The sequence below is a fragment of the Siphateles boraxobius genome, unplaced genomic scaffold (genome assembly GCF_051911475.1).
Source record: "Siphateles boraxobius isolate OS27281-9 unplaced genomic scaffold, OSU_SipBor_1 26, whole genome shotgun sequence".
NCBI lineage: Eukaryota > Metazoa > Chordata > Actinopteri > Cypriniformes > Leuciscidae > Siphateles > Siphateles boraxobius.
In genome coordinates, this window is record NW_027508876.1 from 27,885,057 (window position 1) to 27,901,117 (window position 16,061).

Consider the following 16,061-nt stretch of genomic DNA (forward strand, 5'->3'; position numbering starts at 1 on the left):
CTATCAACTCTGTTTAACAAATTTTTCCATATTTAGGTGTCATATCTCCTCACAGTAAAGAAAATATGATATTTAGTTTAAACAAAATGAAGCAATTAATCAAATGTAAGCAAATTTTCTACCTGAAAAGTTTGAAAAACAAATTGAATTTAAATAGTCCTAAAAAAAACTACTTTTCTTTATGAAATATATATAAATATATATATATTTTTTGGAGCAAAATGTGATCTTGGCATGGACATAAAATATGTGTGAAATTCACCAATTTAAATGCATTCTGCAGATTTGTCCTCTTAAATTAGCACTGAAAATGTGTATAAAGTGCAGATTCCATGCCGGTCTGTAAATTACTATATCCAAATGGGAGCAATATTCAATGCCAAGACTTCTTTTGAAATCTGATGCTCCATGTTTCATAGAACTATAATAGATACAAGTGCACTTATGAACATAAACGTGTCAAGATCCAGCTTGATCTTTATCTGTCAGTTATATTCTTTACAATCCACAGTCCTGCTTCTGTGTTTAAAGGAATTTCCAAAGTCTTCCATTCAGTCTGAAGCAAGGTCACTTTTTTCAGTCACATGATCAATACCCTTGTTCTTAAAGGGACAGTTCACCCAAAAATGAACATTTGCTGTTAATTCGCTCCCCCTCAGGGCATCCAAGATGTTGGTGTCTTTTTTTCTTCAGTAGAACTTTAAAGAGGATTTTTAGTTGCAACCGAAGTCCTTGGGGATTCATATAATGCAAGTCAATGGCTACCGTCACTTTGAGAGTCAAAAAAACAAATACAGATCGTTTCGCTTCATAAGACCTCAATGTATCGTCGTCAGGAGCCACTGGTATTAATTTTGTTTTGCCTGTGACGGTAGCCATTGTGACGGTAGCCATAGACTTGCATTATATGAACCACCAAGGACTTCGGTTTCAGCTAAAAATCCTCTTGACTGTTCTACTTAAGAAAAAAAGACAGGATGGCCTGAGGGCAAGTAAATTAACAGCACATTTTTATTTTTGCGTAAACTGTCCCTTTTAAGCAGAAGATCAATTTCACATAAAATGATTGAAATTCTCTCCATGTGTCCATCCCATCTAAATATCCGTCATGCCTTTTGTCTCAGGTGAGATGTGTCTTTGTGGGTCAGCACGGTGACTCTACGTAGTCATTGTCTAGGCGTGGCCTGAAGGGTGTGGTCAAAGATCGACTGATGACAATGACAGATGGTGACAGACAGTCGTCACGGCGATGCAGAATATTCCAGATTAGCATGGCAGCTGCTAGCGTGGCAAACAAGCATGCAGCGATGTTTACGTAGCAAGAGTAGGACAGGTGAGTGTAGGGGCCAATCCTGTAGAATGTCACGAGGCCGATCACCAGCACAAAACCTGCAGAGACAGAGAGACAGCACTTAGCTTCAGAAGAAAGTATAGCCAAAGCATCATTTGTAATTTGTAAGTTGTAATTTTTAGGATGCATGCATTTAGAAAATAGTGTGAATTTTCATTTCATGCCGATTTATCACATTATTTGATGGATTTAGCTCTTCTTTAATGTGTAATGCAAAATAACTTTTAAAATACAAAATATATATATATTTTTAATATCATTAAAATACATTTCAAATGATCTTTTTGACATCATATTTAAGGGAGCGATCAAAGAAAAAATTTCTGACCATTTTCTGACCATATGACCTTTTCTTAGATTGGACGGTTTTTGAAATAATGAAATTGCCTGAACTTTTTTAACTTATAAATTTGTGAAATTTCCACTTTTATACATTTTTATAAATTAATATTCTTCAGATTTATTTTTCTTAATGCATGTTATTGGTCTTGTTGTGAACAATTAGTCCGTGCAGTTTTATATATATATATATATATATATATATATATATATATATATATATATAATATTGCCTTCATAGTCTTTAATCAAAATGTCATAGCTTGTATTTCTTGTGATATGCTAACTTGACGTATACCATGTTGGTCTTCAGTTATGTGAGAGCACATATTTTTGAGCCGCACATTTTTCTTTTACACACTCCTGAAGCTGTTTCTCAATAGACTTTTATTGTAAGTGCATTACTGTAAACACCATTTGTATTTATTTTTTTACTAACTGAATTATTTTCTTTGGTATTAGACGGCATGTCACATAGCTGACCATAGAGCCTGAACCTGAAACATTCGTTTAATTCATCAAAACCATGATAATAGTTCAATCTTCTTCCCTTTTGATTGATTTCAGTTGGTTTTGGCTGGTTTTGACTAATAGGGGTAGTACGTCTCCCACTTCCTGTAAAGACTCCGAGTACATGTGTTATTAATAACTGTGGCCTGAAAACACAACAGTAGATTCCCAGAAATACAGAACGTAGAGGATGTGAGATGAATTGAGTGCAGGAGAGCAACGAAATGGAAAAAGTTACAGGATTCAGATCATGTTACTCGCGTCGCATGTTTTATTTAGGCAGAAACAAGAGCAAGCGAGTCATTTGTTCATTCTGTTTTTATTCTGAATGCAGCTTTTTTTGGCCCGATGTCATCCCCTTTCCTTCCTTTTCTCCTCTATCCTTCCATTCTTCCTTCCTTCCCTCCATTTCATTCAGTTTCATCTGATGATTCTTACTCACACACGCTCGTACAATTGAACTAGAACATGATGTACAATAACAGGCTCGATTAAATTTATATCAGGAACAGATGTTTTACTCTCTTTGCTTTACATATTGATTTATTTATTTCTTGATCAGTTTTGTTGAGACAGACAGCAAAAATTGTTTTTTGTTTTTGATATATCAAAAGAAAAACCCTTTCAGATCAGTTTAGTTGTTTGTAGACTGTAGTCTAACAGAAAAAACACCCATGAAAAACATGATGTTTACAGACCTGATCCAAATCACATTCATATATCCACCCTAGTCCAATTTTAGAAATGTGTTTCCGTCAGATTATATTTTCAAGTTTTTTTGTCATTTGGGCACATGACATGACCCTAACATCACACATAGAGTGCAGTCATATATACAGCTGTCTGAATTCACTCTTTTACACTCATGTGATGTTCAGTGTGTATTTAAAGTTGAATTGGAGAACAGGTGTGTGGTTTCAGTTGCAGTATGCAAATGGAGACTGACACTTATGTTGTCTAATATAGCAGAGGTGAAATTTCTCGTTTATAACTATAATGTAGATATACCAAACATTGTCTGAACAAATGGATTTTATTCTGTCCTGTAGATTACACTGCATATAAATCAGATTTCTTTATAGGTTTTTATTTGACTGATTTTTCATGAAGTAATATTACATTTAGTCAGTCATTAGTTGCGTCCAAATTGACACACTATACTCTATGTGCTTATGCACTATGTACTCAATCGAGTAGTGTATGAATTTTATAAGGTTATTTTGTCATTCCCCCTCGGCTTCATAATTAAAGCTGTCCCAGTCGAGTGCATGAAGTGTCTAACTTTGCACACCTCGTTTTTCAGTTAATTAAGTGCATCATCTGGGTTTTAAAAGTGTTTTCAGTGTGAACTCACTACTCACAAAACGGCATAAAATACTGCATAATTACGCTAATTGGGACGCACTTGACTGCCTGTCAGCCATTATGGATGGAAGCATCGATGTTGTAGGTGGTTGCTAGGACTTTGCTAGGGTGTTCTATCCAGGTGATGTTGCACGGTGGTTGCTAGAATATTCTCTGTTGTTGCTGATTGTACTGATTCTTCATGAAATAATATGACATTTAGTCAGTCATTGACGTCCTGACAGCCATCGGGCTGAAAACATCAAGTCAAGGATTCAGACAAACATTAATCAGATGTTTTTTTTAATCATTTTTCTTGCATAAGGATATCACAATTCTGTTGTTGTCCTAGGTAATCACTGGCTTCCGGTAACGGTCGTACGCGAGTCTGGTCTCCGATGGAAGAGTGACCTCTGGCCCGACATATGACGTAGGATGTAGGAGTAGCGTAAGTTTAGGTGAGAGTAGACGCCTCTCGCGGTCCTCTTCTCTTATATCGAAATCCTCCGACAATTCTCTTTAAAAATTCTCATTTTAGATTTCTAATTTGAGACCAGTGTTTTGTTTTGCTCTATCCTCTGTGCTTCCACGTACAGCATGCGTCGGGTCAGAGGTCACTCTTCCACCGGAACTAGACTGGTGTATGGCCGTTACCTGAAGCCAGTGATTATAGTCTATAAAGTTATAAATATGGATATTTTTCTCACAAAACACATGGCTTTACTTATGGATTACTTTTATGATGGATTGATGCGCTTTTTTTGGGCTTCAAAATCTGTGGTACCATTCACTCCCATTATAAAGCTTGGAAGAGCCAGAATATTTTTTAATATAACTCTGATTGTGTTTGTCTGAAAGAAGAAACTCATTTACACATAGGATAGCTTAAATAATGGGATAATATTATTTTTTGGGTGAACAAACCCTTTAACAAAGTACTCTATAATGAGTTTGAAATTAAGGACACAAGAAACTAGCCTTGAACAATCATCATTGTGCCCTTGAGCAACTGTCCTGGGAAAGTCCCTGTTCAATGGCACCGTTGTGTGAATGTGTCTAGTCAGCGCACTAAAACTATGCAAATTGCCTTTGCATGTGCCGCATGTTACAGTAGCAAAGCCTGGATTACGTATGGATGTTTATAGACTTGATGGATTGACTGCATCTGATTGGGTTTCCCCCGTTTACTTCAGGGAAGCTATTTGTGCTTGTTTATAACTTATATGGCAGTACGAGGACATAATTGTTTTCATTTTGTCAGACATAGTCTGTTCCTTGAGATTGTGTAAACAGACACGGTATTGCAGGGACAGTTAATCAGGACACTTGTTTCCTCCACCCATAACACACACACACACACTAACACACATTTTGAGAGATTCTAGAACTGTCCTGATGAAACATGTTTCTCTGTGCCGTAACACACATCCACTTTTCTTTCTACTGTATCGGTCTGCGCTTCTTAAAATATCATCAATTCCCGTTCAAGTCCATGTCTAATAACTCTGACACTCGGCTACCCCACTCCTTACTGTCACACACCCCCTCCCCGTCTTTCCTCTGCGGCTCTGGGTTTGCATAACAGGTAGTTACAGACACTTCCTCGTCCTGAGCAGGGATATCCTGGCGCCTGACTGTCGCTCTCTGGAGCTGTGCGGCAGCCGCTGGTGCTCTGGACCCTGTTTAGCTAAATATAACTATTGTCACACTTAAAACAACGCACACATACACAGGCAGTGCTCACTATTTGCTGTACTGATATACTACACTAGTAGCAGACCACCATCGTAGCACTACATCACAAAAGCCAGACCACGGAGTCACAGACCTCTTTGATGAAACTTGAAAAGAACTTTTTCTAATAACACAGGAAATGTACAGGGTGCCTATAAAAAATGACCCGAGGTTAAGAAAACAGCAGGTGTGATCAAAGAATTCTTATTAACTACATTTTTACATGTATGAATAAAGCGTGAGTCGTGCTTGCCTGTGCAAAAGTTGGTGCCACCCCATGCTGGGGTGTTTTGGGTGGTTGCTAAGGTGTTGCTAGGTGCCTGCTAGGGTGCTCTAGTAGGGCAGCATGTTTAATTAAAATAAAACTGAAATCACAACATGGCATAGTGTGAATAATTAAATCGCCACGGCTATTTTGATTTAATTAAAAAAAATTATATGATATATTATCTAGTATTAATAATAAAAATTCTAGTAATTATAATATGAAATTGCAATTAGATTTTTTCCCCAAAATCTTGTAGCCTTATGTTCTGGGTGGTTGCTTAGGTGTTGCTAGGGTGTTCTAGGGTGGTGGTTAGGGTTAGGTAACCACCTAGGGTGTCTGGGTGGTTAGTACGACGTTGCTAGAGTGTTCTAGGTTGTTGCTAGGGTGTTGTTATGGGTGGTTGCTAGGGTGTTGTGGGCAGTTGCTACTGTATTCTAAGTGGTTGCACCTGGTAGGGTGTTCAGGGTGGTTGCTAGGGTGTTGCTAGAATGTTCTGGGTGTTTTGTAATGTTCTTTTATTTATTTATAAGATACACCATGTTGGGTGGGTACTAGGGCGTTGCCAGGTGGATGCCAGGGTTTTCTGGGAGGTTGCTAGGTTGTTGCTGGGATGTTCTAAGTGGTTGCTAGGGTGTTTTGGGTGGTTGCTAGTATGTAACTAGGGTGTTCTGAGCGGTTGCTTGGGTTGCTAGAATGTTCTGGGTGTTTTGTAATGTTCTTTTATTTATAAAATACGATGCCATCAATTCACTAGTAGCCCATCAACAAGCGTGGCTTTACATTAAGAATGCCTGTCAGCATTTTAACATCCATGCAGATGAAGGATGCGCAAACCGTTGAAAGTGAACACGCGATAAAACAAGATAACATCACAGCCAGCACACTTTCAGCAGCAAGTTTTGAAGAGACGGGCCTGTGTTCGTCCCAAATGGGAGTTCATTTAATTTGTCAGCGGGTCTCTGGCCAGGACTCTGTTGTTTCCTGTTGAATTGTGTGTAGTCGCTGCGCTCAGGCTGCTGTGCTTTGTTGATGTTTGTTCTGTTATAGATCCTCAAAGCTCCATTTTTCCTTTCCCAAAATGCAGAACAGCAAACATAGGACAATAGAGACCGTATCTCTAAAGACAGACGGCTTAGATATTAAAGAATTAAAGTGTTATTTGAGGGTGGGCGTGTTGTATTTCTGTCAGGCTTATTGAAGCTCGTCAAAGAGGCTGTTAGTGTTTGTTACTGACTGTACAAACAGGCTTGAACACTCACTGGCTAACTGGAACAGGGCTGCGATGGCCTCCTCCCACCACTGAGAATCCTGGGTAATGTGGCTTATCTCCAATAACCCAAACAGGAAGATTAGCTGACCCACGGTCAGAGCCACCGTAGCCATCAAGTTACATGCCCGCATCATGTCAAACTGAACTGTAAACAGAAAAGAAAAAATATTATTGCTCAATGGTTGATTGGGTGATTCAAACCCAACATGTACATGCACTGAAAATAAAATTCACTCAGAAATTTCACGTAATTACAAAGAAATGACAAGTAACACGGTTGAATTAAGCATGAAATCTAAAGACTGAAATGTTTTTTTCTTGTAAAACGTACTCCTCTAATCTTTTATTTAGAACTTTAAAAAAAAAGCATGTTTTACATTGTTTGTGTGTGTGTGTGGATAGAATATCTGAATCATTGCAAGGAAGATCCAGCTGCAGATGTGCATAAGACACAACTTTGCCAATGTGGGTGTCGCTTCCTGAAAGACACAATCCTTCACTGTGTCCATCCGTTTCCTATTTCTAAATCAGGATAGATGGACAGACGTGCCAGGCTGCATGCTACAGGCCAGCAAATCTCTGCTAGGTTGTTCTTCCAGTGATAGTTGCCATGGTTTAATACTAGCCAGACATCTAAATAAAAGAGCTCTAGACATGTCCTTCATTCGAGGAGCTCTTAAGCTCATATTTTAAATTTTTATATTATATTTTTTTATGAATGCAAGCAGTTCATACATGCAATCATATATACAAAATGTCTGTAAAAAATGTAACACTTTTTGGCAAATTTTGTGGCTCTTAAAAGCGTTACCCCTTCACAAAATGATATATATATATATAACATTTTGTGGAGTGGGAATGCTTTCAATAATTACTTACTGAAAGTTATTTTAAAGTAACATTCTATGAATCATTATATTAGCAAAGTTGATGTTCACTTAAATATGATATGTTCATAAAACATGTACACTAATGACATTTTATATATTTTTTAATGAATTCACAAATGATCTACTAAACCAATATGTACTTGTTAGTCACATTTTTAGTGTTTTTTTTTTTCAGTGTTTAATGTCTTTCAATAAGACATTAGTTTTGTATCATGCTTGGCACGGAAATTATATATAGATAAAATATATTGATTTATGTTTAGTAACATTTGTAATTGAATCTACATGATACTTTGAGAATTATATTAATATAATATTTCTTAATAAATAAATAAAACTGTTAACTTTTTCTGTTTAATTTAGTAACAAAGTGCATAAATCTGTTGATGTGCTGTCGTATTAACGTCTATTCCCTTACTTACAGTACATGCGCTCTTGCTGTATCACAGAGACTCACGTTTGACAGTGCTGCGTGACTCCTGGTACCCCGCGAACTCCGATCCCCAGCTGAGTCTCTGGCAGGGTGTGAGCTCGTGAGTGTGTGTGTCCTCGTGCGCACATGTTCTCCAGAGCCCAACGCTTCTCCTCCGTCCGTCCTCCAGCACCTGTAACACCCAGTTAGAGCTGAACGTCGCCACGTTGTTGAGCACCAGAGAAAGCAGGGCCACCGCCGCCGCCACCACCACCAGCCTGCCAACGGCCATACGCCTCTCAAATACCTGAAACGTCCACGGGTACACGTGCACGCTAAACGCTGAGCGGCATGAACGCTGTAAGAGGTTAGCTAGAGGACATCGCCACTCATTCTTGTGTCCTGAGGAGTCTCTAGCCCTCTTCCTCAGAGTCCGGGGCCGATGCTGCTCGTAGGGCTGGACGCTGGACCTCCAAGGCCATCACATAAACAAGCACACTTTCTTTTAATCCTCGTCCTTTCTCTGTCTGCGGCTCTAAGGTCTGTTCCTCCCCCTTTCTCCTGCAGATGTGCGCTGGGTCGTTTTTTTTCTCCACGTCTCCCTGCTGGGAATGCTGAGGAATGTCTACGTGATGCGGTCTCTGTGCTTTTTGTTCTTTCTCACACTCTTTCTCGCACTATCTCGCTCCTAACTAGTTTCCCATGTTCACGTCCGAGCGTGTGTACTTCATCCCTGAAAAGCTCAGAAGAACTGGGAGGGTAGGGAGTACTTGGGAATACATCTCTCTCTCTCTCTTTCTCTCTGTGACTAACACGTTACTCCAGCAACAGGATGTGTTTCCTGGAAGGAAAACAGACAGAGCAGAATGCAATGCCGTCCTCTTTCTCTCTTTGGATCAGTGATGTGGTTATTAATGGAGCGAGAGATGTAAAGTAATGTATTTAGTGAAATTTACCTGCAGCACTAAGCATTAAAGTTCAGCTTGTGCATCGTCCTGCAGCGTTTGCACTCCAGACATGAATGATTCCTCAAATAGTGTGTTATTGAGGAGAGCTGTTCTTATAGTGATCAAATGAACCATTTTCACCTGCTGGACCATAAAACAAGTGAAAAAATCATGTACATTGAAGAAGCCACATACCCAGAACTATGTACATTTACTTAATTTCTTCATTTTTGTCCAATAAAAGGGAGAATCCTAAATCATCCTGGTTGGATTTGCTTCTCTCGCTCTACTTTTCTGTTGGTTTCTTGCTCAGTTCTGGGCCCCCAAAGATTCAGGGAATTTCCTGTTGCTTAACTCTAATAGACAGCACACATCTGTATCTACTAAAGCCGAACAGAGCGAAAAAGACGAGAGAACGGGGGGATTTTGGATAAATAAAGACCAGATGGGACTGGATGAAAAAAGGAGCGAGGGCACGAAGGGCCAAGCGAGTGGGAGAGAGGGAATGTGGGAGAGAGAGTGTTGGGTGTTGATGGGTCATTCCATGCATAACTGAAACGGTTTGCTCATGAGGTGGAACGAAAGGAGAAAGAGCAGAAACACTCAAAGTGCAGCTGCGGAGTGCTGAAGAGACAAAAGACTGCGCCAATATCACCTTTAACCCGTTTTAAGACAGATCTGATGCTTCATGTAATGTTTCAGTGCTTGTATCCACACTTTTATTCAGTGCAGATCTTAAAGTGTTGAGAAAAAAGACATCTGAATATTATATTTAATGTTTTTGTTTTTGATTCATTCTTATAGCTCAAACAGTAGAGAATGTCAATAGCAATGAACATATGACCTTGACGTAATGCCAAGGTCATAGTTTAGATTGCTAGGGAATGCATAATATATATATATACCTTCAATGCAATGTCGCTTTGGATAAAAGCATCTGCCAAATGCATACATGTTAATGTAAAATGTGTGCATGTATATGATTGAATCTCCAGTGAGGCGGTGTGGGAGAACATGGCGCGGATGTGTGTGAAGAGTCGTCGTCTGGATGTGGCGCGTGTGTGTCTGGGGAACATGGGTAACGCACGGGCTGCTCGTGCTCTCAGGGACGCTGAAAAAGAGCCAGAGTTGGAGGCACAGGTGGCCGTACTGGCGACACAGCTGGGCATGCTGGTAAGACACACAAAAATTGGACCTCAAATATGACCTCTTTTGCTAACCTAAAAAATGTTCCCATTCTCATTGTGCACATTCAGTAGTATGCATTATTATTAAAGAAAGGAAAGTTTGTTATCATAAACTTGTACTAATATCTAATAACTTTCTCCACCTCTGGAAAAACTTTTCTGCTGTTTTATATAGTGTGTTTCACTCTGTGGTATGTCACATTATGGAAGCTGAATACATCGCAAATGACGTTTCATGTTGTGTTTAAATCACACAAGCACAAACACAACGTTATCTAAATAAACCCTGTGCACTTGGAGCCTCTCTGTCTCATTCAGTACAATAAAAAGAACTAAACATTTGGATTTAAATATTTGGGTTTATCGCAGCATCTCTCTCTTTTCGCAGGAGGATGCCGAGCATTTGTATAAGTCCTGTGGGAGGTTTGATTTATTGAATAAGTTTTATCAGGCGGCAGGTCAGTGGCAGCAGGCGGTAGAGACAGCAGAAACACACGACCGCATTCACCTCCGAACCACATACTACAGCTACGCCAAACACCTGGAGGCCATGGGGGACAAGAACCTAGCGCTGGTGTAGTGAGTGTCACGTTCACACACAATCACTGCTGACATGATGCACACTGAGGTCACAACGGGAGAAAAGCTATGGGAGACTATACACTACCATTACGAAGTTCAAAACACTACCATTACAAAATATTTTTTATGTTTTTGAAAGAAGTCTCTTATGCTCACCAGAAATACAGCAAAAACAGTAATGGAATGATTTACAAATTCAATTCATATTTATTTGTATAGCGCTTTTCACAATACATATCGTTTCAAAGCAGCTTTACAGAAGATGCATGTGTCTACATTACAATTTAAAGTGATCTTTTATCAAGTCTAATTAATGTAATAATGTAAAGATAATACAAATTTAGACTTTATTTGTCCCCATAGGGCAATTGGTTTTGCAGCAAGATAAACACAGGACAGTCACAGATGCACAAATACAAGACAAAAACAGGCCCTGGATATAAAACAGAGTATTGAGAAAAATAAATGTGACCAAATCATACAGTTTGATAACATTATGCATTCATTTTAGGCAGAAACAATGAGCTCATTAAAGTAATTATTACAAGTTATGAAAATAATTATTAAAATATATAGAAAATGTGGCAGTGGTACATGTTGATTTAAAGTAACTGTTTTCTATGTAAAAAGATAGTAAAATGTAATTAATTCCTGTATTCAAAGTTGAAATTTCAGCATCATTACTCAAGTCTTCAGGGTCACATGATCGTTCAGAAATCATTTTTATATGCTGATTTGCTGCTCAGATAGCTGCAAAAAATAAGTAAAATCTTTTTGTGGTCTGTTACTTTTTTTCTTTCCCACTCAATAGTTTTGAGAAGTCAGACACACATCGGTTTGAAGTTCCCAGAATGCTGATGGAGGACAATGTTTCATTGGAGATCTACATAAATAAAATGAAGGACAAGTGAGTTACTATGCAGAGCTGATTCATGATTATGGCCCCTGCAGTCTGACATGGCTTTTTTATATTCCCACTATCCGTTGTCTGGTGTGTGTGATTGGACAGGGATCTGTATAAGTGGTGGGGTCATTATCTGGAGAGCCAATCAGACATGGAGGCTGCGCTGCATTACTACGCCTTCGCTCAGGACTACCTGTCTCAAGTGCGCGTGCACTGTTATCTAGGAAACATTCAGAAGGTCTGTTTAATAAATTTGATCGAAGTTTCCCCGATGTATTGAATGCTTCATGCTGATCTGAATATTTCTCAGGCGAGTGAGATAGCCAATGAGACGGGGAACAGAGCAGCATCTTATCATGTTGCACGACAGTACGAGGGACAGGATGAAATCAGCCAGTCGGTGCATTTCTACACACGAGCACAAGCATATAACAACGCCATCCGACTGTGTAAAGAGAATAACTTGGACGAACAACTCATGAATCTGGCGCTGCTTAGCAATCCAGAAGACATGATGGACACGGCCATGTATTACGAAGAGAAAGGAACGCACATGGACCGAGCTGTTATGCTTTATCATAAGGTACTTTGTTATTTTATATTCAGATACGTGTTGTGTCAAACTTTACCACTAGGTGGTGCTGATCACTTATGTAACACACAGGCAGGTCACGTCTCTAAGGCTTTAGAACTAGCTTTTGCCACAGAGCAGTTTGGAGCTCTGCAGCTGATCGCAGAGGACCTGAATGAGACCAGTGACCCTGCCTTACTGGCACGCTGCTCAGATTTCTTCATCAAACATGCTCAGTACCAGAAAGCTGTGGAATTGCTGGTGGCTGCCAAAAAGGTGAACACGGACCACACACTGTCATACATTTATGCATGGAAACAGAACCCTTTTTAATTGTAGGAATCACAGCAGAGTGTTTTGCAACTGTATGCATATGAATTTGTGCGTGTAGTACCATGAGGCGCTCCAGTTGTGTTTGGACCAGAGTTTGAACATCACAGAAGATCTGGCTGAAAGTCTGACGGTGTCAAAAGACTCGACCCATCTGTCTGAGGCCGAGCGAAAGGAGCTGCTGGAGAAAATCGCAGACTGCTGCATGCGCCAGGGCAACTACCACCTAGCGACTAAAAAATACACACAAGCTGGAAACAAGATCAAGGTTTGGCTTCTGCTCAAATCAACAGCTGATTTAATCATCAAAGATTGGAGTAGATCAAATATCTGTCATTTTGCGTAATCTTATGACATGGCTTTCTGGAATACATGATTCTGATTGGTCAATCATGGCATTCTGCGGGCAAATATTTTTATATAAGGATGCGAATAATAGAATTGACCTTTTCCAAATCAATTTCCTACACTGTGCTAGTTTCATGTTACTCATATCATTTCACATTCTTCCTAATCACTTCTACAATTAAAATAATTTCAGCTCAAATTAACACTAAAATCTACTACTGTATCATATTTGATACATGGATTTCTAAGGCCTCTAAATTATCATAATGATCAAAACATTGTTGCAGAAAAAGCTGTTGCACACAATCTATGTACTACTTTTGACGAATGTTTATTATCTCTCAATCATCTTCATATTGCTTTGCATTATGTGTGCCCTTCTTGTTTATATCTTTATCCATTTATATCTTCTCTCATCCTAAAATCGGTTTTCATCAGCCTCTTCTAAAAGCAAAGATATCAAGCTTTTCTTTTCTCATCTGTTCTTGTCTTTGACAGGCGATGCGAGCGCTGTTGAAATCCGGCGATACAGAGAAAATAGTGTTTTTCGCAGGCGTTTCCAGACAGAAGGAAATTTACATAATGGCAGCCAACTACCTGCAGTCTCTGGACTGGAGGAACGACCCGGAGATCATGAAGAACATCATTGGCTTCTACACAAAAGGACGTGCACTCGACCTGCTCGCTGGCTTTTATGAGGCCTGTGCTGAGGTACTGAGAGCCAGTGTGTGTCCAGCAGCACTGTCAATGCAATAATCAATATCTCAATGATTCTTAAACACCTTTACTGGGGCGTTTGTTTACAGGTGGAAATTGATGATTATCAGAATTACGAGAAGGCGTATGGAGCTCTGACGGAGGCATGCAAGTGTCTGACTAAAGCAAAGGGTCGCAGTGGAGACGAGGCTGACAGCAGGATCCTCATACTCACACACAAACTCGGACTCATCAAGAGATTCATTCAGGCACGCAGGTACCGATGAAATACTAGCATTTAGTTTGTGCATTCTTTCAACACCTCTGCATGCATTTGCAAATGTATTTGTGTGTGTCAAGGATGCATGAAGAGGATCCAGTAGAAGCGGTGCGTGTGTGTGAGTCTCTGCTGGAAGAGAAGGATCTGGACCCAGCAGTGCGTATTGGAGATGTGTATGGGTTCCTGGTGGAATACTATTGCCATCATGGCAACTTCCAGCAGGTATCTAAATACTGAGGTTCACGGCATGTTGTGTTTTATGGGGATTTCACACTGTTTGCTCGAGTCCGAAATCAGAGTACAATTGTTCCCTGCGCCCCAGCAGCATTAGTCTGGTTGATTCTATCGAAACTTGGTGCATTTGCATTCATCTTGCATCATTACAAACATGTACTTCATGTGTGTCACACGAATGCTGCTGTTTGCTGCTTGCAAATGGTCTCTTTGAGGAGTCGCTCATAGCGACCCATTCATCAGCTGCTTTTATTGCACTCACTTTGCACAATTACTCTGAACGCTATGAGTGTATTGCACTCACTTTGCACAATTACACTGAACGCTCGCTCACATTTAAGGTAAATCATCACCACTCTCATCACCCTACATGTTTCATTGAATTAATGACGTCATCTTAAAAGCATGCACATTTTACCGTACTTGCTAAAGAAGTGCCAATTCAAGTGTAAGTTGCTTATATATTCATGCAAATCACAAAATATTTTCTGTGAATGTGCGAGATTTCTGATTCATTAGCCTCTATAGGTAAATAACTAAAAGAATAACAAGTGCAGTCAATGGTAAAACTACTTGCACTACAAACCAGTATTTATGTTTACGCTAATAAATTAAAATAATAATAACAAATACCACTCTCCACTATCAAGACTGTTTTGTACAGCTAAAATAATAAGAAGCACATTACACCGCAAGCCATGCACATTGAAATTACAAATACAAGTTTTGTGTACTACTACTATGGTTAATTTTCGGTGAACTATTTCTTTAATATTCATTTCCAGAAATTCCAGTTATATAATTTTGTGTTTTTCTATGTGTATTATTAGGCATGGAGTAAAATAGAAGAATTGAGATCAACGCGTCCCAACATAAATGTGAGTTTATATGTGAGTCAGACCAGTCTGGAGGCTCTACAAAACGCTGCTGGAATCCGCCTGGTCTACGGAAATACAAACGCCGCCCATACTGCCGATGATGATGAAGAGGTGGAGGAGGATGAGAACATCAATCACTGAGAGAACGACTTGCTTAGAAGGGTCATCAAGATACCTGCAGTAATCATACACATTTCTCAATGCACACGACTAGCCTACAGAAGTCTGCCTGTCTGAGTCTTGGTTTGCTGCCCCATTTTTAAAAAACGTGCCATATTTCTATGGGACTGCCAGTAAATGGGACGTCTTTGAAAGTTGATGTGTGATTTTGTTAAAGCCGCTTTGCAGGCTGCCTTAAGTAGAGTAGCTTGTGTGTGAATGCCCAGGATGCACTTATGTATGTGATGTGTGTGTGTGTGGCCTGTTCAACAACAATCCAGTGGGACCACTATATTTAAGTCATTTTGTACAATTTACAAATTATTTAATGACCAGACTTGTTCTGCTACCTTTGTATCATATATCTTGTATACATTTTAATAAATTTTCTACACATTTACTTAATCATGTTGCTTTTTTGAGTGAATTACAATACATCTCTCAAAGTCAAATGTACAAGTAGTTTATCAATTTTGTGTAAGATATTGAACATGTTGCATCAGTTGAAGTAGATCGCGATGGATCTTGTTCCTCGTAGACGACGGTTAAACGGTAACGGTCGTATCGTATCCCATTTTTCCAAATCTTATCCTGATCAGGTCTTCACATTTTTTCGAATCATTGCGTGCAGGTTTGATTATTTTCAGCAAGGAGGTTCTTTCTAACTTTTTTTCAAAAGTGATTCAATTATTTCTTGAAGTTATTTTTTTCAAATAAGTTTTTATTAATAATGAGGTTTGTTGTAATTTCAGTTTAGTTTGTTGCAGAACCTATTTTTGAAAATTCGTGTTCGATTTTAAATTTCTAATTTTAATAAATGTGTTAAA

General features: G+C 39.1%; 2 protein-coding genes across 3 annotated transcripts in view; one reads left to right on the top strand and one right to left on the bottom strand.

Moving 5' to 3' along the window:
- The window catches only part of ift140 (intraflagellar transport 140 homolog (Chlamydomonas)), a 30,303-nt gene extending 14,664 nt beyond the window's left edge, over positions 1-15,639 (top strand). For both annotated transcript variants that reach the window (XM_077245396.1, XM_077245397.1), the window contains 11 exons: positions 10,061-10,238; positions 10,641-10,831; positions 11,646-11,741; positions 11,844-11,976; positions 12,049-12,321; positions 12,403-12,585; positions 12,701-12,907; positions 13,486-13,698; positions 13,794-13,960; positions 14,044-14,185; positions 15,028-15,639. In XM_077245396.1, the coding sequence (XP_077101511.1) occupies positions 10,061-10,238; positions 10,641-10,831; positions 11,646-11,741; positions 11,844-11,976; positions 12,049-12,321; positions 12,403-12,585; positions 12,701-12,907; positions 13,486-13,698; positions 13,794-13,960; positions 14,044-14,185; positions 15,028-15,216 (1,972 nt within the window). In that variant the 3' untranslated portion in view covers positions 15,217-15,639. The remainder of the gene's footprint in view (positions 1-10,060; positions 10,239-10,640; positions 10,832-11,645; positions 11,742-11,843; positions 11,977-12,048; positions 12,322-12,402; positions 12,586-12,700; positions 12,908-13,485; positions 13,699-13,793; positions 13,961-14,043; positions 14,186-15,027) is intronic.
- Positions 1,011-8,931, bottom strand: tmem204 (transmembrane protein 204). The gene is made up of 3 exons (XM_077245398.1): positions 8,164-8,931; positions 6,806-6,961; positions 1,011-1,389 (listed from the first exon to the last, which is right to left on the bottom strand). Exons 1-3 carry the CDS (start codon positions 8,408-8,410, stop codon positions 1,145-1,147), a joined length of 648 nt encoding a protein of 215 aa, XP_077101513.1. The 5' UTR covers positions 8,411-8,931; the 3' UTR covers positions 1,011-1,144.
- Positions 15,640-16,061: the final 422 nt, after the last annotated feature.